A 23,230-nucleotide genomic window follows, 5' to 3' on the forward strand; every position below is an offset into this window, starting at 1 on the left:
ATGCATCTGTTCCAGGTATAAAGTGTTGTACTCTGGTGTTTGAATCCAAGGTTCTTTTAGAAGTCAGGAACAAGGCATAAAACTTGTTTCTTCATGAAAGTTTTCTTAAGAGTTGATAGAACAAAGGGAAGTTGAAACGAGCAGAGACAGGGGATCTTACTAATTGAAGAGAGAAGCTAAAGATGGTGCCAAGCATGAAGCAACTACTTTTATACCCAGAGTAAGAAAACTCCATTCAAATCCATAGATGAGAGACAACCAATTAGAAAATACTTATTCATTACTGCAGTAACATTAACCAATGAGAAAACTCTTATTGTTGAACTACAGAGAAGCTTTCAGAATTATACGTTGTATAGCCACTGGAAGCATATTAAGCTGCTATGTATATGAAAGCTACTTAAAATATAAGCAGATAAAACTACAAAGAAAATGACAATTCAAGTTAAACAGTCAGATCCAGCAATTCTGTCTTAGAATTTTCAGATGTAATGATTTTTAAAATCAGAGGCAGAAAAACTTGTACCTATGTTACATACAAAATAATGAAAAAACAGCTACTTGGGTTATGAAATATCAAAAGGTATTGTATATATTCAGAGTATTCTTAAGATTATGTCATGGTTAGGCAGATTAGTGAGTTTGAACTATTGTTAATGATCATCTTTAAGCAAAAAGATGTAAATTATGACGAGCACTTTAATATGAATATTATGACTCATAATGTTAAGTAACCCCAGCTTCCGAGACTTGAATGAATCCAAAGAACTCCCATCCATCAGATCAGTGTATTTTAGCTGCTGCTTTACAGATATGAGCAGCCAAATTAGTTATATCTTCAGATTTGTCAGGTATACAAGTACAACAATCCTTGCCTATAACAGTGCATGTTTCCCCTTAACAGCTAAGAGAATGCCATGTGGTTTTGAAGAACCATCTTGTGCATGGCAAACATTTGTGTTGTTACCTTTCCTAAGGCTTCAGCAGGGTCATTGTTTCTAAGGCTGCAGGAACATTTTTAATCTCTCTATAAAATGGAAATAAAATTGATACAAAATAATCTCTTTATAAAATGTCTAGAAGTAAACGAGACTCCTTAAGGTTGTTATAGCTGAGGTTGGTTATGGGGACAAGCTCCCAGTACCTATTAAATACTCCCAAAGGCGTGCATCTCAAATAGCCTCTGACAATCAAGTCCAGCTCCTGGCCTTCACGAGTGGCTTAGCTTCTAAGCCTGGTGGAACCGTTTCTACTTACAGGAGAAGGGACAAAGGCGAGTTACTGGCACCTTTAAACTAGTTGCTTCAGGCAGATGAGGGTTGTCGGTCATGGTTGACAGCTCATTAGGAAAGGCATACTTTGATCTCAAACCTCCACTGCCTAGCAGCTATATCCATTCATGGGGAAGGTGTCTGGATTAAACCCGGGGGGGGGGGGGGGGGTGGGGGTGGAATCCAGAGCAGGACACCCTAAGGCAGTTCTACATCGAGTTCATTGTTGACTAGCAACGCTGCTAGTACCAAACTGTATTGGTCTCCGCACTTTCTTTGGGTTCATCAGTTGCATGGAGAGGGGTAACTTGCTCTCCGAGTCAAACTGCCCAGGTTTGTGTACCTAGACAGTAGGATGCAAAGTGTATGGTCAGTTTTAACCGACAGTGATCCTCGCTCCTCTCTTCCAGACTCAGAGAGTCCACATATAGATGTAAAAACGGATTGGGTGGGGCAAAAGCACAACTGCGGTAGCTTTTCTGTTGCTCCAGGTTTTGTTTTCTGGCATGTCATGCATCTTTCAAGAGTTCGTTGAGCTTGTGCCCGAGCTTTGAATCTGTCAATAATCTTTTGCACTCCAATATGTCCTATAGAGTGGATTTGCTGTGCCTGGTAAGGAAGCAATACAGTTGAGAGTACCACTCTATGACTCATGCCATATGTCCATATTCCTTCATTGTTTAACTTCCCACCATTCTTCATCCAGAACCACTTTCCTGGTTAAAGCATTGAGTTTGCATCTCTTGAATATATTGCGTATTCATCTGTGATACAGAGTTCAACTTTGTTTCCATAATTCCTGTTGTTGTGTTCACTGTATTTGTTCTTGGTGGTACTTTTACTTCACTCCTTCCCATACTGCCTTTTTTTTTGCGCAGTTTTATCCATGACTGCATTTCCACGGTTTTCCATTGTAGTCATTTTGGAATGGCTTTTACATTTTAGTACAGCAACTTCTGACTGCAGTTGTATAACGTCCGTAAGTTCTTGTACCAGTTGGCCATTCTTAATTGGGATTCCTACAGACACAAGAAATCCTCTGTCTTCATAAGTTTCCAAAAGTGCATTGAGAAGCAGTGTAGATATTAACTTCTTTCTACCATTGTATGTTTCAGTTAAAGCTTTTAGTTCTGCCTGTTGCATGGAGGTACCAGGAGCTATGCTTCCTCCTGGCAGCATTTCCATTTCAGAAAACAACTGCCCATCTAGCTATTCAAATTCCTCACTCAATCATTGAGGAGCCATTAGTATACAGAATCAAATCTTTGACAGAGTGATATACAGCAGTATTCATGTTCTTGAGTTAAGACTCCCATTATGTGTTTCTCATTGACTTACAGGGAAAATGGTTTATCTGAATTGAGAGTTCTTAATGTAGGTGCTGTAATGAAGGTACACCATGTCATCTTTAAAGGTTGAAATACTTTCAGTTGTTCTTCATTAAGAGTCACAGGATTATCTGAGCATTTACTGCCCTTCAGATTGAGTGGTTGAGAAATCATTGAATCTTCCACTAGTTTGTTAATGCATTGATTAATGATAGTTTCATCTTCATTCCTGTGTGTCTTCATTCCTTTGTCTTTATTGGAGTAAACTGACATAGCTATCAATCTGATTGTTTCATCACTGTCATTCTCACATGAGTCATTAGGGGCTGCAGTAGCTTCCATGTCATGTCCATCCTGTAATCCTCTGGAGTTTAGCTGGTGGCACTGTATAGAGAAACTGTTTGATGTGAGCTGTAATTCCTCAGGCAGAGCTTCAGAAGTACTAACGTCACCATTCCCTTGAAGTTGCGACTGTACTATCTTGCATTGTTTTTGACACTTCACTGCTGTACCTATTTAATAAGCGCTCTACCAGTTTGCACATGGCTCAACTGCCTTGCATTTCTTTTTATAGATCTGTTTTTTAAAAATATGCCAATTGTTGAATTCTGGTGTTAAAATCCAAGGTTATTTTAGAAGTCCGGAATGAGGCATAAAACTTGTTGCTTCAGTCATTTTATTTAGAGTTAATAAAACAAAGGGAAGTTGAAACAAGCAGTGACAGGGTCTTACTACTTGAAGAGAAACTAAAGATGGCGCCTAACATAAAACAACTACTTTTAGTAAGAAAACTCCATTCAAATGCATAGATAAGGGGCAACCAATGAGAAAATGTTTTTTTCAATTAATGAAGTACAGAGAAGCTGTCGGAATTGTACTGCATATAGCAACTAGAGACATATTGAATTGTTATGCATATGAAAGCTACTTAAGATACAAGCAGACAATTCATTGTTAACCTGCAAAGAAAATGACAATTAAAATTGAACATTTAGATCCAACAAAGATCTGAGAAGGTTTCTGATGATAGTTAAAACCAAGATGGTGTAAGTGGCTGATAAAATGGTTTTTCATTGAGTCAATGGTGAAAGAAAGCAAAAATGCTGATTAAAGTAACAAAGAAAATGAAGACGTCCTATTGCAACAAATGGCCAGAGTCTGGAATGTTGCATCAGGACTGATGGTGTAGACAGATTTAATTGTGGTGTTAGAAGCTGATTGTGTAATTTAAAAGAAACAAAATTGCAGGGAAGTGGGGAGAAAGCCAAAGAATGAGTTTGGCTGGTTTGAACTACTTGGGCTGAATGGCTGCCTTCCATGCTGAAGCTTTCACGTGACAGTGTAATTGCAGGGCTGTGAATGTATGGCAGGTTCGACAAAAATAATCATCTGAGCTGACTTGTTTGTTTCAAATCTTTTGTAATGTGAGTTCATAGTGGTTTATTAGTGGATATTAAAGCTATTTTATTTGGTTGCAGGCACTACATTGTATTAACAGCAAGTGCATCCACTGAAGATCATCACTTAGAATGGTCAGTATTCTGTTAATCTTTACATGAATTTGATTGTGTTAGTTGACTTCTGAACTTAAATGTTTTCTTTCTTAGGGTTGGTCTTGTCGAATCTAAAATTCGTGTACTTGTTGGCAACCTTGAGCGAAATGATTACATCACTCTTGCCCATGTAAACCCTCAGTCATTTCCTGGCTTAAGGGAACAACATAATATGTAAGTTAGGTTTTAACATAACTTTTAAATATTTCATGTCTAAATAGGTTTAGCTCATCTTTGCTTGTAATAGATGGTTAACTGAATATTTGGTTTTTTTAATACTTCTCGCTAGAAACTATTGGGTTGATCATGTCATTCAAAATGTAAATTTACTCTAGAAAGAAAAATATAGTTCATGTGTTTGATTCATTTCTGTCTTTATGATGAATGCTGGCATAATTGGTGTTTTCCAATTTTTAGATATTTGTACTGTGAATGTCACTATAAATCTATACATAATTTATAATTTTCCTTTTGAAATTCAAAACTAGATCTAATTGATTATAAGAACCTAGAATGATTATATAGCACAAATAGCTGTGTGCTATTTGTTTGAAATGTCTCAGTCCTTGATAGGCTTCTGTCTGTACGTGGAAGGGATTTTTAAACTTTGCGTTTAAAAGACAGATAAAGGCAACTGTTCAATTGTATCTTTTAACTTGTTTTTTTTTAAACTTCTGTGTTTGATTTGCATTTTTATACTTAGCAGAATAATTCAAGCTGAAGGTAGCTGTGAAAGCCACAAGTTTCATGTATTTTAAAAATAAAAGTAGGAAATTGTGAATGGCACTTAAAAGCTGTTGGCAAAAGAAGAATTGGCTCATAAGCTTTTAAATAAGTAAAATGAAAATGTTAATTTTTGTTTTTTAACTTGATTATCAGCCATGTTCTTGTAGCTTTGGTATTACTTCAATGTCCTGTTTTGTATGTGGATTATCATTGTTCAAAAGATCAGTTGTTTGAGAACTCTACAGCTGTAGATCTCCTTTTGCTCTTACTTTAAAGTGGAGTTTAGGGAGGGGGAGGGATGCTGGTGAGTATTCTTCAACGTGGACCCATTTGAATTATGAGCTATCCCAATCCAGAGATTACTGGGTAGTGGTGTAGTAGCATCAGCACTGGATTTCGAGGCAAGTAGTCAGGGTCCAAATCGGGCTGGCTCATTGCACACTTTTCATCCGTACTGGGTTGAGCATCAAGCTAGCAACTCGGCCTTGTAAAAACAAACGAAGATGCTAAAGAAATGGCAAGTTGCTGCCCAATGTGCCACAAGGTGCAGAGAGGAAAAACAACAATAACATTCAGGGATTGTTGGTATGCTTTCATCAAATATAGACTTGTCAGATCTTTTTAATTGACCTTGTTTATATTGAGCATGTGGTTAGAAACTGTCATGCATGCTATCTAGTGGTGTATGGTAGTTGAATTCCACTTTTAGAATTCTCTTCATTTGACTTCAGTTTAATCAAGTTTTGGAGCATTGTGAAATACCCAGAACATTTGTCATCCTGGAACAGGTGTAAATGAAGATAGATTTGTATCTTGTATATTTAAAATTCTTAAGTCTTTTGGTGCATGCTCCTTATTTAGGTTTGATTTTCTGTATCTCCTACGATTTCAGAATTAAATGTTGTTGAAAACAAAAATTAGTAGTTAATCCAATAAGTAGAATCTGGCATCAAATAATTTCAGCAATTCTAGACCAAAGTGAGAAGTTTACTAAACTGGATGTAACTTTTAAAAGGACAGATACTTTGTGCCACATTTTTCGTACTGTCCTTGAGTTAATCAAATGCAACTAGAGATTATCATGCAAACTCTGTCTATCATTTTGCTTCCACAATAGACAAGTGGATTTGATGTTTCCCATTGAAGTTAGTTTTATGTCATCAGAAGGTCATTCAACTTTCCAGAGGCTGTGCAGGGTTCTATGCTGGCCAGCAAAGTATAATTGAACTTACTAACAGTGTTTCCTTAGCTCAATGGAAGAGTATACCTTGTTTCAGCAAGAAAATAAATATAAAAAATTACTAAATATAGAGAAGAGAAGTCATCTTTAAATTCCTTTACATAGGAAATGTTGGTTATTGTACCTGTGTACTAGAAATTATGTCAGATAACTGAGCTATAAGTTGTTGAAACATTCATACTGCACACTATATGTGGGTCATTTGTACATATTGAATGCAGTCCATTAAGGTTAGTTGAAAGCTATTTGGTTACTTCAGTCTACGTTGTTTTTGTGCAGTATTAAATCATTATTAATCTGTTCTAACTCCATTTTTGTCCCATGATCCATGGTGGTCCTCCATGACAAGATTGCATTCACCATGGAAGCAGTAAGTTATAAGCCCAGCTTAAGAAGCTGCTGTTGCAAGGTGAGGAACTGACATTTTGACTGGCAAAACCTCTGAATTTGGTGCCTGTTGAAGACCTGAATGCTTCTGACTGTTCCTGCGGTTTAGAATCTCTCAAAATACATGTGATTTGGAAATCAAAAACTAAACCAAAATCAACAAAAACATTTTAAACTTATGTTAGAAGTAGGGATGTTGATGTGAAACGGGGCAAGAACTGTTTCTTAAACAGTTTCTAAACAAAGACTTTTGAGTTTCCCAAATTGCTATGTACTTTAAACATCTGTTCCTCTCCATTAAAGAGAATGGATTCTTTTCCTTTGCAAGGGCTAACCATGCACTGGTTTAGGTACAAATCATAAACATGTGAAAGTCTGCAGATGCTGGAAAGCAACACACACATTATGCTGGAGGAACTCAGCAGGTCAGGCAGCATCTATGGAAATTAATAGACAGTCAGCATTTCGGGCCAAGACCCTTCTTCAGGACTGAGAAAGAAGGCAGAAGACATCAGAATAAAAAGATGGGGTGAGGGGAACGAGACAGGCTGAGAAGGTGATGGGCGAAGCCAGGTGGGTGGGAAAGATCAAGGGCTAGAAGAAGGAGAAATCTGATGATAAAGGGGAGTGAACCATAGGACAAGGGGAAAGAGGAGGGGACTCAACAGGAAGTAATATGCAGGTGAAAAAAGGTAAAAGTTCAGAGTGGGGAATAAAGGACAGTGGGGAGTTGGGGTGGATTTGTTTACCAGAAGGAGAAATCAATATTCATGCCATTGGGTTGGAGGCTACCCAGACGGAATATAAAGTGTTGCTCCTGAGGTGACCTCATCTTGCTGCAAGAGGAGGCCGTGGATTGACATGAAAGAGTGGGAATGGGAATTGAAATATTTGGCCACCAGGAAGTCCTGCTTGTGGCCGATGGAACGGAGGGGCTCGACGAAGTGGTCCCTCAATTTATGAAGGATCTCACCGATATAGAGGAAGCCGCATCAGGAGCACCGGACACAATAAATTACCCCACCAGATTCACGGGTGAAGAGTTGCTTCACCTGGAATAACAGTTTGGGGCCTTGAATGGAGGTGATGGAGGAGCTGTAAGGGCAGGTGTAGCATTTGGGCTGCTTGCAAGGATAAGTGCCAAGAGGGACGAGTGGACAAGGGAATTGTGGAGGGGGCAATCCCTGCAGAAAGTGGGGGTGGGGATCCCTTAAGAGATAGTGGAAGTTGTGGAGTATAATGATGTGGAGGCTGATGAGGTGGTAGGACCAGAGGAACTCACTGTTAAGACGGCAGGAAGATGTGAATGCGTATTTTCAGGAAATGGAAGAGATGTGGGTGAGAGCATCATCCAATAGTGGAGGGAGGGAAACCCCGTTCCTTAAAGGAAGAGGACATCTCTGATGTCCTGGAATGTAAGGCCATGCTCTGCAAACAGATGCAACAGTGGTGAAGAAACACAGAAAAAGAAATAGCAATTTTTACAGGAGATAGGGTGGGAAGAGCTATAGTCGAGATAACTATGGGAATCAGTAGATTTATAAAAGATGTCAGTTGACAATTTGTCTCCATAGATGGAGACAGAAAGATTAAGAAATGGGAGAGAGGTGTCAGAAATGGACCAAGTGAATTAAAGAGCAGGGTGGAAGTTAGAGGCAAAGTTGATTAAAATTATCATGCACCCACACAGAGCTTGTCATAGTACCAATGCAGTCATCAATGTGATGGAAAAAAAGTTGGAAAGTATTTATGGAGTGCGGCGTCCCACTTTCTGTGCAGCGAACCGTCTCACAAATAGCCAGCGCGCGGGGGAGAGACTTTGGTAATGCACCTCCGACGTCACTTCCGCCCGGAGAGGGCGGGTGCTAGGGATTAAATGCCAGCACCGCAAAGTTTGAATAAACTAGTCTCAAAACGACTTAACGACTGCGTGTCGTTATTTCAGCGCTGTGTGTAGCACATCGCTACATTGGTGACCCCGACGGTCCAAACGGGATTTGGACCAAAGATGTCCGACTCTTCATCTGTTCACGCAGTTTCGCTAAAACTGCTGACTTTCTGGACTCTGCGACCACGCGTGTGGTTTAGCCAAACAGAAGCCCAGTTCCAGATTCAGCAGATATCTTCTGATTCCACGCGTTACTATCACGTGGTGAGCACCCTTGACCAGGAGACTGCTGCCCGGGTTGCGGATTTCATACAGTCGCCCCCAGAAAAAGGCAAATATGAAGCATTCAAAGCACTGCTCATTGGGACCTTTGGCTTCTCACGGCGTGAGCGGGGTGCCCGCCTGCTTCACCTGGACGGTTTGGGAGACAGGCTGCCGTCAGCATTGATGAACGAGATGCTGTCCCTGGCTGACGGACACAAGCCCTGCCTCATGTTCGAGCAAGCGTTCCTAGAGCAACTGCCCGAGGGCATACATCTGCTGCTAGATGACGCAGATTTCAGCGACCCCCGGAAGGTGGCGGCCCGGGCAGATGTGCTGTGGAAAGCCAAGAAGGAGAGCGTGGCGTCTGTCGGTCAGATTACCAGGCCACGCGCCCAACAGCGGACCAGACCAGGCCCAGCAGGGGGGCGCACACAACACAGAGGCAGGAGTGAGGAGGACAGTGAACAGTGGTGTTTCTACCACCAGCAGTGGGGCACAGAGGCTTGCCGTTGTCGCCCGCCCTGCAAGGGCCAGGGCCAGCTGCCGCTAATGACTATGGCGGCTGGCCACCAGGACAGCCTCTTGTACATCTGGGACAAACAGTCGGGACGCCGCTTCTTGGTCGACACCGGAGCGGAACTCAGCGTCCTGCTCCCGACGGGGTGTGACACCCGCAACAGGAAGCCAGGACCCACCCTGAGGGCCGCAAACGGCAGCACGATATGGACCTACGGTACCCGCACAGTGCAGCTGCAGTTCGGCATTAGCCGGTTCACATGGGACTTCACACTGGCCGCCGTGGCCCAACCACTCCTGGGGGTGGACTTCTTGCGAGCTCACAGCCTGCTGGTCGACTTGCAAGGGAAAAGACTGGTACATGCCAAGACTTTCCAGACGCTCTCCCTGGGTGAAGCCAAGTTGCCGGCCCCACACCTGGCATCACGCTGCCGGACAACGAATTCACCAGAATCCTGGTGGACTTTCCATCGATTCTGGCACCACAGTTCACGGCAGCCATGCCCAGACATGGGGTACAGCACCACATCCCAACCCAGGGGCCACCCCTCCATGCCCGCGCACGAAGGCTCCCCCCGGAAAAGCTCCACCTGGTGAAGGAGGAATTCAAGAGGATGGAGGAATTGGGGATCGTACAGATGTCCGACAGCCCATGGGCCTCCCCCCTGCACATGGTTCCCAAAGCAGCTGGGGGTTGGAGACCATGTGGCAACTACCGCAGACTGAACGAGGCTACAACTCCAGACCGCTACCCTGTGCCGCACATACAGGACTTTGCAGCAAACCTGCACGGGGCAAGAATATTTTCCAAAGTTGACCTCGTCCGGGGGTACCATCAAATCCCGGTACACCCTGAAGACATCCCCAAAACAGCACTCATCACCCCGTTCAGCCTGTTCGAGTTCCTCCAAATGCTGTTCGGCCTGAAGAATGCCGCACAGACATTCCAGTGACTAATGGATGCAGTGGGACGCGACCTGGACTTTGCGTTCACCTATTTGGACGACATCCTTATAGCCAGCAGTAGTCATCAGGAGCATCTGTCCCACTTCCGCCAGCTCTACTCCCGCCTGAGTGATTTCGACCTCACGATCAACCCGACCAAATGCCAGTTCGGTCTCAATACCATCGACTTCCTGGGCCACAGGATTACCAAAGACAGGGCAACACCTCTGCCCGCCAAGGTAGATGCGATCCGCCACTTTGCCCGGCCCAACATGGTCAAAGGCCTGCAGGAGTTCATTGGTATGGTGAACTTCTACCACCGTTTCCTCCCCTCAGCAGCCCATATCATGCACACTTTGTACACCCTGATGTCAGGTAAAGGCAAGGACATTACTTGGGACGAGGAGGCCGCGGCTGCTTTCGTTAAAGCCAAGGAAGCCTTGGCAGATGCCGCGATGCTGGTGCATCCCAGAACGAACGTTCCGACTGCCCTCACAATGGACGCATCCGACACAGCAGTCGGTGGGGTGCTGGAGCAACTCATCAAGGGGCGCTGGCAACCCCTGGCGTTCTTCAGCAAGCACCAAGACCACCCGAACTCAAGTACAGTGCTTTCAACCGGGAGCTGTTGGCACTGTATCTGGCAATCCGGCATTTCAGGTACTTCTTAGAAGGCAGGTCGTTCACCGCATTCGCGGACCACAAATCGTTGACCTTCGCGTTCACGAAGGTGTCCGATCCCTGGTCGGCTCGCCAGCAGTGACATCTGTCCTACATCCCCGAGTACACGACGGACATCCAGCATGTCTCGGGAAAGGACAACGTCGTGGCGGACGCACTCTCCAGACCAGCTGTCCAGGCCCTGTCCCTGGGGGTGGACTATGCAGCACTGGCGGAGGCGCAGCAGGCAGACGACGAGATGCCCAGCTACAGGATCGCAGATTCGGGTTTGCAGCTGCAAGACTTTCTCGTAGGCCCAGGTGAGAGGACCCTCCTGTGCGACGTAGCTACCTGCCAACCTCGCCCCATCATCCCGGCAGCCTGGAGGCAGCGAGTTTTCGACTCCATACATGGCTTGGCACACCCATCTATCAGGACAACCGTCCGGCTGGTCTCCAGCAACTTCGCATGGCACAGACTTCGTAAGCAGGTCAGTGAATGGGCCAGAACGTGCATGCAGTGCCAAACAGCCAAGGTGCAGCAGCACACTAAAGCCCCGCCGCAGCAGTTCGAACCCACCCACTGGAAGTTCGACCACATTCATGTGGATGTCGTGGGCCCCCTACCAGTGTCCCGAGGAGTGCAGTACCTCCTAACTATGGTAGACCGGTTCACGAGGTGGCCAGAGGCGGTCCCGCTCACTGACACATCTGCCAATTCCTGCGCCCGAGCACTGATTGCAACCTGGGTAGCATGCTTCGGGGTACCGGCCCACATTACCTCCGACAGAGGCGCCCAGTTCACCTCCAGCCTGTGGTCGGCTGTGACCAGCCTGTTGGGAACACAGCTACACCACACAACTGCCTACCACCCACAGTTAAACGGACTAGTGGAACGCTTCCACCGTCACTTGAAGACGACTCTCATGGCCCGCCTGAGAGAACCTAACTGGGTGGACGAGCTTCCCTGGGTCCTGCTTGGAATTCGCAAAGTGCCCAAAGAGGATCTGCATGCCTCATCGGCCGAGTTGGTGTATGGCGCACCCCTGGTCGTCCCAGGAGAGTTCATACCAGTCCCAAGGGGGCAAGAGGAAGAACCCGCAGCAGTCCTGGACAGGCTATGCGAAAGGCTCAGCAACCTGGCCCCCGTACCGGCTTCACAGCGCAGACGGACCCCAACTCATGTACCCAAAGACCTGCAGAACTGTAAGTTTGTGTTTGTACAAAGGGGCGGACACCGGGCACCACTACAGCAGCCATACGAGGGGCCGTTCAAGGTGATCAACAACAACGGGTCCACGTACGTTCTGGACATTGGGGGGAAAGAGGAGGTTTTCATGGTGGACCGACTCAAACTAGCCCATGTGGACTTGGTGCAGCCAGTGGAGGTTCAGGCACCGCAGCGCAGATAGAGGCTGATCCAGACTGTGGACATTGGGGGGTGTATCGCCGGTTCTGGGGGGGGGGGGGGGGTTATGTGGCGACCCACTTTCTGCGCAGGTGAACCGGCTCACAAATAGCCAGCGCGCGGGGAGTGACTTTGGTAATGCACCTCTGACGTCATTTCCGCCAGGAGAGGGTGGGCGCTAGGGATTAAATGCCAGCACCGCGAAGTTTGAATAAACTAGTCTTGAAACGACTTACCGACTGCATGTCGTTATTTCAGCGCTGTGTGTAGCACATCGCTACAGGAGAACACTTTGAATATGGATTGTTCTACATAGCCAACGAAGAGGCAAGCATAGCTGGGGCCCATGCGAGTGACTGTGGCTACCCCTTGGGTTATTCATTCATTCCCTAGTATATATTCCCGGCAAACTGCTGTAAGGTTATTATCTGTTGCTGAAATCCACAAGAGGCACATTGTTCATGCAAGAAAATTGATTGGCAAGCATAGTGGTAACTTGCATGCTTGGAACCCATGTCATGTTGGCCTTTGAGCTGAGAGCTAACAGCTTTTACCCAGAGTTCCCAGTATTTCCCAGAAAGTTCAAGCCCAATAATCCAGTAGGGGGAAAAAAATGTTATATTTCCAAACTTGCAAAGATAACATATCCACTTAGCAACATGACCTAAGAAAAGAGTGGAGTCTCAGAGAGTTGTGCAGCTTTAGTTTCCATAGATAAGTGGATATCCTTGGGAGTTGGTGCAGTATCAAATGACCTGGTTTCTCAGATGAGCAGTTATTCTATAGGGAGAAATTGAGGTTGACTATACTCACTGAAGCTGAGAAGGATAAAATGAGCTCACTGAAACTCGTACTATGGTTCAACAGAATAACAAGACTTAGTTGCACGAGAGCCCAAGGTAAGGATAAGGACTCCAAGCCTGTCAAAAGCAGCAGGGGGTAAAATTTCCTCTACCCACTATCTTGTTGGCAAATGTACAGTCATTGGAGAATAAGACTGATGACCTAAGGGCAAGATTGCTGTATCACAGGGAAATGAGGGATTCCTGTGTTCTGTTTCACAGAGACATGGTCACTCAAGATATACCAGATACCTTGGCTATGTGTTTGGGGGTCACTGTCCTGCTGCAGAATGAAGTTGGGACTGATCAAACACCTCCCTGGAGGTATTGCATGATGGATGAGAATCTTCTTATGCACAGCATTGAGGATTCCATTAATTCTGACCAATCATCAACCCCATTTGCAAAAAATGCAGCCCCAAACCTGCTGGGAACCTCCGGTGCTTCACTGTTGGCTGCAGACACTCATCCACGTGGCGCTCTGCAGCAATTCAGACTGCCTCCTATTTGAGCCAGATATTTCAAATTTTGACTCGTAAATCTGGAGCACTTGCTGCCGTTGTTCAGCATCCCAATCCTTGTGTTTTTGTGGTTAGGTGAGTGAGTCTCTAGGCTTTGTTTCCATTTTGGAGGAATGGCTTTTTTGGCAGACCATTTCTGACAAGACCTTCTCCAGACTAGAGGGGTGTACTTGGGCTCTTGCGGTTCCTGTGAGTTCAGAGCTGATAGCAGTACTGGACTACTTCTGAATTAGAAGGAACAATGTCATTAATGAATCTCTCATCTGCTGCACTCAGTTCCCGTGGTTGACCACTGTGTTGCCTGTGGTTTTTTTTGTGCTTCTTCAGAAGGGCTTGGACAGCACATCCTGAAATTCCTGTCCACTGCTGAATTCTTCTTGGGAGAGATCTTGCTGATGCAGGATTACCACCTTGTGTCTTGTGTGCTCACTCTTGCCATGGTGTAAGAATGAATGATTTGAAGGTTAAACTATTACATCTGCCACACCCTTCACCCAGTTTGATTCCTTTTGCTCCTGTTTCAGTTAAATGAGTTTAGTTCATTCAAATCATTATGTAATTGATTATTAGCATCCTGTTTGTTATATTTGCTTAATCATGCACTGGTCTACTACTTAATATTGCTTTCTTTAAAGAAATACAAAATATTCTCATGTTTAATTTTTTGGAAAATGAACGTCTAATCAGATTCACGGTTTAGCAAGTGAGACAGTAAATACACTGACTTCGAATAGGTGTATTAGCAATTTATTTATTGACTAAACATTCATGTTCCCCAAGTTACAGACACTACAAAGCTGAATACTCAACAAACATGTCTACATTCAACAAACGTACTTAGTTAAAAGTGTCCGCAGAACATACCTTTCCAGTGGTCTCGCCTTAAGCAACGAAGAGAGCAGGCCCCTTCCACATGCTATTTTATATCCCCAGGATATTTGAAGCTGGACACCAGGCATCTCTCCAACAGGAAAAATAGCTACACCTTCTAATCTAACCAAACATAACGGAAGTGGCTTTTGATCATCAGAATAAGGCACAGGACACACACTAATGCAGAAGACAAAAATAAGCATTTAAAACAAAGTTTATATTAAAAAGAAAAATGGGGTGCCAAGGACTTTTGCACAGTAGTGTAAGTGGACACAGATTAACCAAATATGCAATCTTTATTTTTTTTAAAAATAGACAGTATAAACTATCAAGGTCCATGTTGCTCTATTGGAATATTTTCTAGATAATGAGAGACTAGATTTGTTCCTTCTTTTCACCTAGTGTTGGTGCATAGGTACAAAAATCAGACATGAAAGATAATATGCATTGTTTCCATTGAATATTAAAGGTTCTTGGTCTGACTATCTTGAGTTCTTTAGTTTTTGGCATCTCAGAGACAAATTGCATAGATGCATTAAAATTTAACGCCAAAAATTTCATTTGCTGATTATAAGAAGGTGTTCTGAATCCTCCAGTTGAGATCATTGAGGCTAAATAATATACTTAAAATAATTTGCTTGGGATCAGTCAAATGAGCTATAGTGGTAAAGCTAAAGTTAATATACAGAATGATGTAAGAGGCTTGAAGTACTGAATGGACTTCTTTTTCAGTACTGTCTTGTGTCAGAATAATGTAAAAACAAACTAATCTTGCTGTATTCAGTGGTTATGGGTATCCGTGCTCGGATTAAATAATTTCTAAAAGATTTGAGTTTTTTTTTAGGGATAATTTTGTTACCATCTGGTTTATTGGGATCATTTTTAAGAAGGTCGAAAATGCCGAAAGTGTGAACATTGATCTGACGCAAGACATTCAGTTGTTTACTGATACAGGTAAATGAATAACTTTGACCTTGTCAGTTATTTCAATGCAGTTCCATCATGAAAATAAATGTTATATCTTTTTATTAGCTTTCTTACAAAGTTCAGTAGGTAGGTTTGTGGCAACTTTGCACAATGTTGCATAGTTTAGTTTTAACCAACAGTTGTAATTTGCATTTGATGATATTTTTCAACTTAATTTATTTACCCAAATACATGGAGGAAAGCATTTTCTTGTCGAAAGAAATCACCATTTTGAAGTCATTGCCTTGATAATATGCTGAAAGCAAATTTAATCATTATCAAAAGAAGTATTGGAGAGATACTTGAAGGAAATAAAACCGAATCGTTTACAGTATCCCAACAGGAAAAAAGACAGATTCGAGTGCTCTTGCAGAGAGCCAGCATGAACTTGATGGGTCAAATTGAAACTTTCCATATTGCAATAGTTCTATGGCTGGACATTAAAGAAATTGAATGAACCTATGTACTTGCATTTCAGAACCCTCCTTCACTTTTCAGCACAATTCCATCTTTTAACAAATTCCATTAATGTTTCTAGCATCTGTTTTCTTTCACATTAAAGATCCTATCATATTTATAAAAGTTCTGATAACTTCTGCAAGTACCCCATACATGTATTTAGATTGTGAATGGAAAAGATACTTCAACCTGAAGAAGGTATATGACTTTGTCCTTACTGGATTGAGTTAAATACTCCCCTCGCCCTCCCATCCGTAGTCCCTGTACACCATGACTGTGATGCAATGCATGCCACATGCTTGGGTCAGTGCATTTTCAACTGTAGAAACAATTCTGCAGAATTCTGCAATTCTGAAAACAGATCAAAATCTAGAAGTCTTCTCTTCCATCCTATGGAACACTGACCATCTGCATTTTGTGTATCATGGCTGTAGTATATAACCCCTACATAAAGCACACTACCAAAACTTCAAAACAACTACAACAGCTTTTACAAACCTGCAGCCTCTAACTTCCAGAAGGTCAAAGACAGTGCATTGTGGGAATCTCCCTGACTCCAATTTTGCTTCTAAGTCTCACAGAATCCTGGCTTTGAGAAATAAATTGCAATTTGTTTTTAATCATAAGACAAAAAAAAACACTGATTTGCTCATCACTACCAAAAAGGCAAATGACATTGGGCTTAAAATGTTGAACTTACTGATTGTGCCCATATATACTATTCAATATCTGCAAATTTGCTGTATTGGGAATGCTACTAATAGCAGTTGAATATTTACTGTATTAAAATAAGATTTTGCAATTATTTAGCTTTTTCTATGTATTGCTTTTCATTTTTGTTTATTTGTGTTTTGTGTCACAAATTATTGAGTAATTAGTTTGGAAAATCACTTTTGCTATTAAATGGGATTATACAGTAGCTTACATAAAACAATGCAAATTAAAATCTATTACATTTTGTATAGAGGTTTCTTTAAAGTTGAAATCTCCATACAAAATGTAATGCATTGGCTAGATGCTGGAGGATGGCAAATATTATTCCTTTGTTCAAGAAAGGGAGTAGGGAATTATAGACCAGTGAGTCTTACTTCAGTGGTGGACAGATAATTGTAGATTCTTAGAGACAGGATTTGGAAGCATTTGGATAACCAAGCTCTGATTAGGGATAGTCGGCAGGGCTTTGTTGAGGGGCAGGTATGCCTTAGGATCTTGACTGAATTCTTTGAGGATGTGATAAAATGCATCAGAAGTAGAGGAGTGGATTTTTGTACGGTGTCTGATAAGGTTCCCCATGGTAGTCTCATTCAGAAAGTCAGGAGACATGAAATTCAGGGATATATAGCAGGATTCTTAGCTGTATGGAAGAACAGATGAATTTTAGGGTCCACGTCCACAGATCCCTCAAAGATGACGGGCATATTGATAAGGTTAAGGTATATGGTATGCTCACCTTGAGTTCAAGAGTTGTGAGGTGATGTTGGAGCTCTAAAGCACTGTTAGACCACATTTGGGATATTCTGATTTCTGGTCACCTCATTATGAGCGAAGGAGGATGTGAGGTGATTGATTAAGGGGTACAAGATGAGAGGTATAGATCGAGTTGTCAGCCAGAGACTTTTTTTCCAGGGCGGTAATGGGTAATAAGATTGGGCTTAATTTTAAAGTGATTGGAGGAAAGTATAAGGGGACGTGAGAGACTCATGTTTTAAAAATGGTGCATGGAATGTTCTGCCAGTGATGGAGGTAGAGGCAGATATGTTGGGGACATTTTGGAAGACTAAGATAAGCATATAGTTGACGGAAAAATGGAGAGCTCAGTGGGAGGGAAGGTTTAGGTTGATCTTAGAGTAGGTTAAAAAATTGTCAGGACATCATGAGCCAAAGGGCCTGTACTGATGTAATGTTCTATATTCAGATGCTATTCAGTTAAATTCTATAAACCGACTCTCCCCATTTTTTAAATTTTACTTACTAAATATCCTTGCTCTTGCTGAGAACAGTTCTGGTTTAAATTGCAGTATACAGACAAGCAAATAATATTAACATGCTGAAGGAAAAAATGAGGATAGAAGCTACACATGTCAAAAAGAAGCAGCTTAATCAGTATTTGCCAACTGAGTTTTTACAGAAGAAAAAAAAGGTAATTATGGACAATTGCAGTGAACTTATTTGGCCCTGTACTGTGTGTGGGATTTTAAATTATATTCCATTCATCTTCCAGCAAAGTATACCTGATATTAATCGGAACTCAGCTGGAAATGTTGGTAATCTTAACCGCACATCTTTGGAAGGAAATCCTTTGGACAGTTCCAGAGACACTGACGTTGGCACTCCATTTGGTTCTCCTGTGATGTTGCAAAAATCGTCAAAGCCAAATACTCCAGGAACAGGGGACTTGCAGGAGTAAGTAAAATATTATATCAGACTCTATCTGCGTGCTCACATTCCATTCTGTATAGTTACTACAATCAAACTTTTCATTTTCTTCTTCATTAGAAACAATGATTCTCCAGTGAAAACACAACCTTCAGATGTAGCAAAACTAATCGCAAATGAATGTGCTTCTCCAGAAACCCAGTTTTGCCAAGGGAAATCTATACCAGTTATTGGTGCAAGTACGTCAGTTTCTCAAAGCTAACTTGCAGAATTATACATTGACTTCACACTCATAATTTGTTTTTTTTTTCATCTAGAGAATGACCTAGGTTCCACTGCAAATCCTCCGCAAGCAGTCTGTACCATTCCCACTGTTGTTGGGCGCAGTGTAATTCCTCGTTTAACATCTTCATGTAACCAGCCACTGCCAAATGGGACCAAGCTAAATACCAGTCCAAACAGCTCAACCTCAAAAAGACCTCATTCTCCTACATTGGAAGAATCGCCAAAACGGCTGAAAGACCTCCAATTGGTAAATATTTTAAGATTTATCAGTATTTCAATCATTAACCCTAATTATTGTACATGAAATATTTGGTTAATAAGATTATTTACATGGAGTACTGGTCTTAAAATATCCATTGTGTTTGTATCTTTGAGTTTGAATTTATTTTCACTTGATAATATTGAAAGGCTTTATTTAGTGGGATACTTACTTTTTGGGACTATGCTTAGTATTAAGCCTCCCGGGCTTAACATGAAATGTTTTAATTTAGTACCTTTTTAATACTTGATAGTTTATTTTCCTTTCCTGTCCATGTAGATATGTGCTATTGAGCCAAATGATTCTGCATTCAATCAGCCTCATTTATCACATGAAGAGGATGGACAGAAATGTCAGAAAGATGGACAGGTAGTGGTAACTACAGCTGAAGGTTGACCACATTTCTCACTGGCTAGCAAAAAAAATAATTCACTTGCATCCACCACTGAATGATTTTACCCACATAGTAGATGGGCTTGTTAGTAAATGTTCTGTCTGCAAATGTAAGTTCAACTTTCTATTCAGCCAGGTTATTATTTTATCCCAGAAATTTAGTAGTTAATTATCAGACTTGCATATTTAACAAAAATGGGATGCTCTTGGGGGAGGGGAATGTATGAGTGTCTGTATACTCTCTAAGGTCACTGTACACGCATTGCTTTTGGCATGAAAGGCATTGCAAGATGATGCATTTCTAGTTTTATAATCAATTTAACTTTATGGCCTGTGCCACAGTGTTTGACTTCATACATGTCTGATATCTACTTGGATATTAATATTTTATTTAGTATAATATCTGCAGAAAAAGTAATAACAAGAACTAGATGAAGTTTGCATGCACTTTTTCCTTTGCTGCTTTCTTCCCCTGTTGAGCACTTCGCCTAATACTACCTGGCTAAAAGCTGATTTGAAGTAATTCAAATAGCTGGAGTTCCAAGAGTAGATCAGTGGATAATCAGCTCCTTTCAAATGTCTGATTTAGCCATTTCCTAATTTGAGCATTAGAATTTGACATAATGGATGTGTTTTTAAAAATTAAAATGAACATAAACTTAAAAATTACAATTTTTTTTGTAATTTGAGGTTTGATGACATTTCACCCATCTGTCTCTGTATAAAATTTATTTTGCTTCAATTGATTAAACTGTTGTCTGTATGTAACAGGATAACCATGAAGAAGTGAAATCCATGCCCATTCCAACAATTGACACAAGATCACAGGTACTACCTATTAAATCTCTTTCTTCACAGGAACAATGATACTACGAGTAAGGTCTGCATTCAAAACAAAACATTGTGGATTCTTAAGGAAACTGCAATAATTATTTAAATTTAAATGCCTCTTGTATTTCTAGAATTAATTTTTAATAATTACAGTGTAACATGTTTCTTTCCATCCTTGTTTTTGGTGCTGCTTTTCTTACAGAGACTACCCAGCAAGGAATTGCATGACGTATCTTCTCCAGTCCCCACGAGCAGCATACGAGTCATAAAAAATTCCATCAGGTTAACCCTTAATCGGTAACAACACTGTCTTGTCAGGTAAATGTAATTCTTGCACCATTTTCACATATCAATTGATTGTTGTTAAGCTACCATGAAATGAAATTGGAAAACTCGTGTAATTATTACCCTGACTTGGTGTTGAAGCCAAAACTGGGTTAGCCAAGGCTACTCCACTACATCTTGCAGAGCAGATGCAAATAGGAAGATCAGAATTGTATTTTAACTTACACGTCAAGGCATTTGTATACTGATTTGTCTCTGCTGGTTAACCACTGTCCATGGACGTGAGGCCTTAAAAGCAAATGGGAGGAATAAAACTCAAAGCCTTAAATGGATGAAATAGCTTCTGGCCTCCTAGTTCAGCCAGTGTCTTTGGACTTCTCTTTGATGCCCTGAATTATGCATTGCATTCTGTGTGTGTAAATATTTGTGAACAGCCTTTTATTGAAAAATCAGTATTGCATTGACAGTTCTCTTCAGAAGGCTGAAGTGTAATTTTAATAACTGTAAATTAACAAAAAAATCTTGTCCTGTGATGTATTTTTCTCGCTCCTGACACCACATTCCCCTAATACCCGCTTCCCAACACCACATCCCCTAACACCTGCTCCCGGACACCACATTCCCCTAATACCCTGGTCCATGTTTTGTGTACATAACCAAAAAAAACAAAAAAAGTAGCCTATTTTAGTTAACTGATATTGGGTTTTGAGCTTAAAATTTGTACAGTTGCAGATTTGCATCACTTCCGGAAGCAACTTACAATTGTTTTTGATTACTCTGTATGCTAGCCACTGTTTCAGTGGCTAACACTGGCCAATGACAAGTCCGCTGATTTCCAGTGTATGTGTATTTAGCACTGCATTTAATTGTCCAGAGCAGAATGAAAAGTTTAATAATTGCCTAAAAATGTCTGCTTTTTCTGCTGTAACTTTCATTGTCATTGTGATAAACATTTTCCAGTGCATTCAGTTGATTCTGTTTTGTAGACCTAAAATCCATATGTATTTGAAAGAATATTTTTGTATTTACTGTATCAAAATGAAAAAGTAAAAAAAATTGAAAACTTGTTATGTTTTATGTATTGCTAATTTGATTTTAACTAAAACTTGTTTTTGAGAGCATGGAGTTTTAGCTCTTGTCTCCATTAACTTTGCCTTTATATTATGACAGCTTTGTGTTTAAATTCTTACAATAAATTAACCCCCATCCCAGCATTCACTTGGCTACATTTGATGGACACTTTCTTTAAAAAAAAAGTACAAATTAGAAATCTAGCTTGGGTCCTGGGTGGAATAAGAAAATCACATTTGAATTAAAGTAGCAATGACTTCTGAACCTGTGCCAAAACAATGTTCATATAAAAGCTTAATCTTGCAAGCCTCAGTCAAGCTTCAGAGTTTGCAAAATGGCTCTTCTGCTGTGCAAAATACTTTATTTGTGGAATTAATTTTGCAAATTTTCAGGTTCAATTAGAGAAAATATTATAAACAGGATAACAATTCATTTTTTTTTCCTATTTAAACAGTATAGAAGGTGAAAATTGCTTTCATTTTAGCAAATGAAAGTTAGTTATTGGCCTTTTTTATTAAAAAAAAATAGTTCCAGAATAAAGGACAGTGAGTTCAGTCAGACTGAAATGGGGTGAGAATATTATTCAGGGGATACTGACTGAAATTACAACCTACATTATGTTTTTTTTAATCCATTCTTTAATTTTTTGAAGAGGTTACGAGGAAAGTTGACAAGGGTAAAGCAGTGGATGTTGTCTATATGGACTTCAGTAAGGCCTTTGACAAGGTTCCGCACGGAAGATTAGTTAGGAAGGTTCAATCGTTAGGTGTTAATTTTGAAGTAGTAAAATGGATTCAACAGTGGCTGGATGGGAGATGCCAGAGAGTAGTGGTGGATAACTGTTTGTCAGGTTGGAGGCCGGTGACTAGTGGTGTGCCTCAGGGATCTGTACTAGGTCCAGTGTTGTTTGTCATATAAATTAATGATCTGGATGATGGGGTGGTAAATTGTTTTTTTATTGATTTTTTTTAATGCATTTTCTACAACACTACAAATAAGAAAAAACCCAAAATAAAGTAGAAAATTAGTACAGTGCAAGATAAACATACAATAGTAATATAATGCAAAATAAGATAATTGAGAAAGCACCCAAATTGAAGTCATGTAAAGTTAGTGTCCTCCCCAAGCACCACAACAAAAAAACTCCAGACCAACCAAAACAAAATGTAGAAAATATAAATCAGAACATTCAAACCCCCAAAACTGTAAATACACTTGAAAACAGAAGATAATAATGCCTACTACAAAAAAAAAGAGCTGAAAGCAAGGGACTGAAAAAAAACTTGAGGAAAATTATGAAAATACTCAATAAAAGGTCCCCAGACCTTATGAAACTTTACATCCAAATTAAGAATTGAATAATGGATTTTTTCAAGGTCTAAACAGGACATATTGTTAAGCCATTGAGCATGCGTGGGTGGGGCAACATCTCTCCATCTAAGGAGGATTAGACATCTAGCCAGGAGAGAAGCAAAAGATAATATTCGACATTTAGTCAAACTCAAGCGTATATCTGTCTCACCCAAGAAACCAAACAGAGCAATTCAAGGGTTGGGTTCTAAGTGGTGATTCAGAATACTGGATAAAGTTATAAAAACATCTTTCCAAAATTTCTCTAAGCTAGGACAGGTCCAGTACATATGAATAAGAGAAGCCTTGCCACTTTTGCATTTATCACAAAGAGGACTAATATTAGGGTAAAATCGAGATAATTTAGATTTGGACATATGGGCTCTATGAACAATCTTAAACTGTAAAAAGCAATGGCGAGCACAAAGAGAGGTTGAATTAACCGAATTGAGAATCGAGTCCCAAATCTCATCAGATAAAGGGGTATTTAAGTCATGCTCCCAAGCCATTCTAATTTTATCCACAGGGGCACGC

General features: G+C 41.1%; 1 protein-coding gene across 2 annotated transcripts in view; it reads left to right on the forward strand.

The window, feature by feature from the left end:
- The window catches only part of LOC140730510 (poly(A) polymerase gamma-like), a 64,321-nt gene extending 42,980 nt beyond the window's left edge, over positions 1–21,341 (forward strand). The window contains exons 14-23 of one of the 2 annotated variants that reach the window (XM_073051053.1): positions 4,078–4,131; positions 4,207–4,326; positions 15,266–15,375; positions 17,865–17,986; positions 18,068–18,249; positions 18,343–18,461; positions 18,540–18,754; positions 19,046–19,135; positions 19,931–19,987; positions 20,193–21,341. In XM_073051053.1, the coding sequence (XP_072907154.1) occupies positions 4,078–4,131; positions 4,207–4,326; positions 15,266–15,375; positions 17,865–17,986; positions 18,068–18,249; positions 18,343–18,461; positions 18,540–18,754; positions 19,046–19,135; positions 19,931–19,987; positions 20,193–20,291 (1,168 nt within the window). In that variant the 3' untranslated portion in view covers positions 20,292–21,341. Of the gene's footprint in view, positions 1–4,077; positions 4,132–4,206; positions 4,327–15,265; positions 15,376–17,864; positions 17,987–18,065; positions 18,250–18,342; positions 18,462–18,539; positions 18,755–19,045; positions 19,136–19,930; positions 19,988–20,192 lie in introns of those variants that run through there. The other variant, XM_073051054.1, reaches the window with a different exon arrangement.
- The last annotated feature ends 1,889 nt before the right edge of the window (positions 21,342–23,230 follow it).

This window comes from Hemitrygon akajei, chromosome 7 (assembly GCF_048418815.1).
Source record: "Hemitrygon akajei chromosome 7, sHemAka1.3, whole genome shotgun sequence".
NCBI lineage: Eukaryota > Metazoa > Chordata > Chondrichthyes > Myliobatiformes > Dasyatidae > Hemitrygon > Hemitrygon akajei.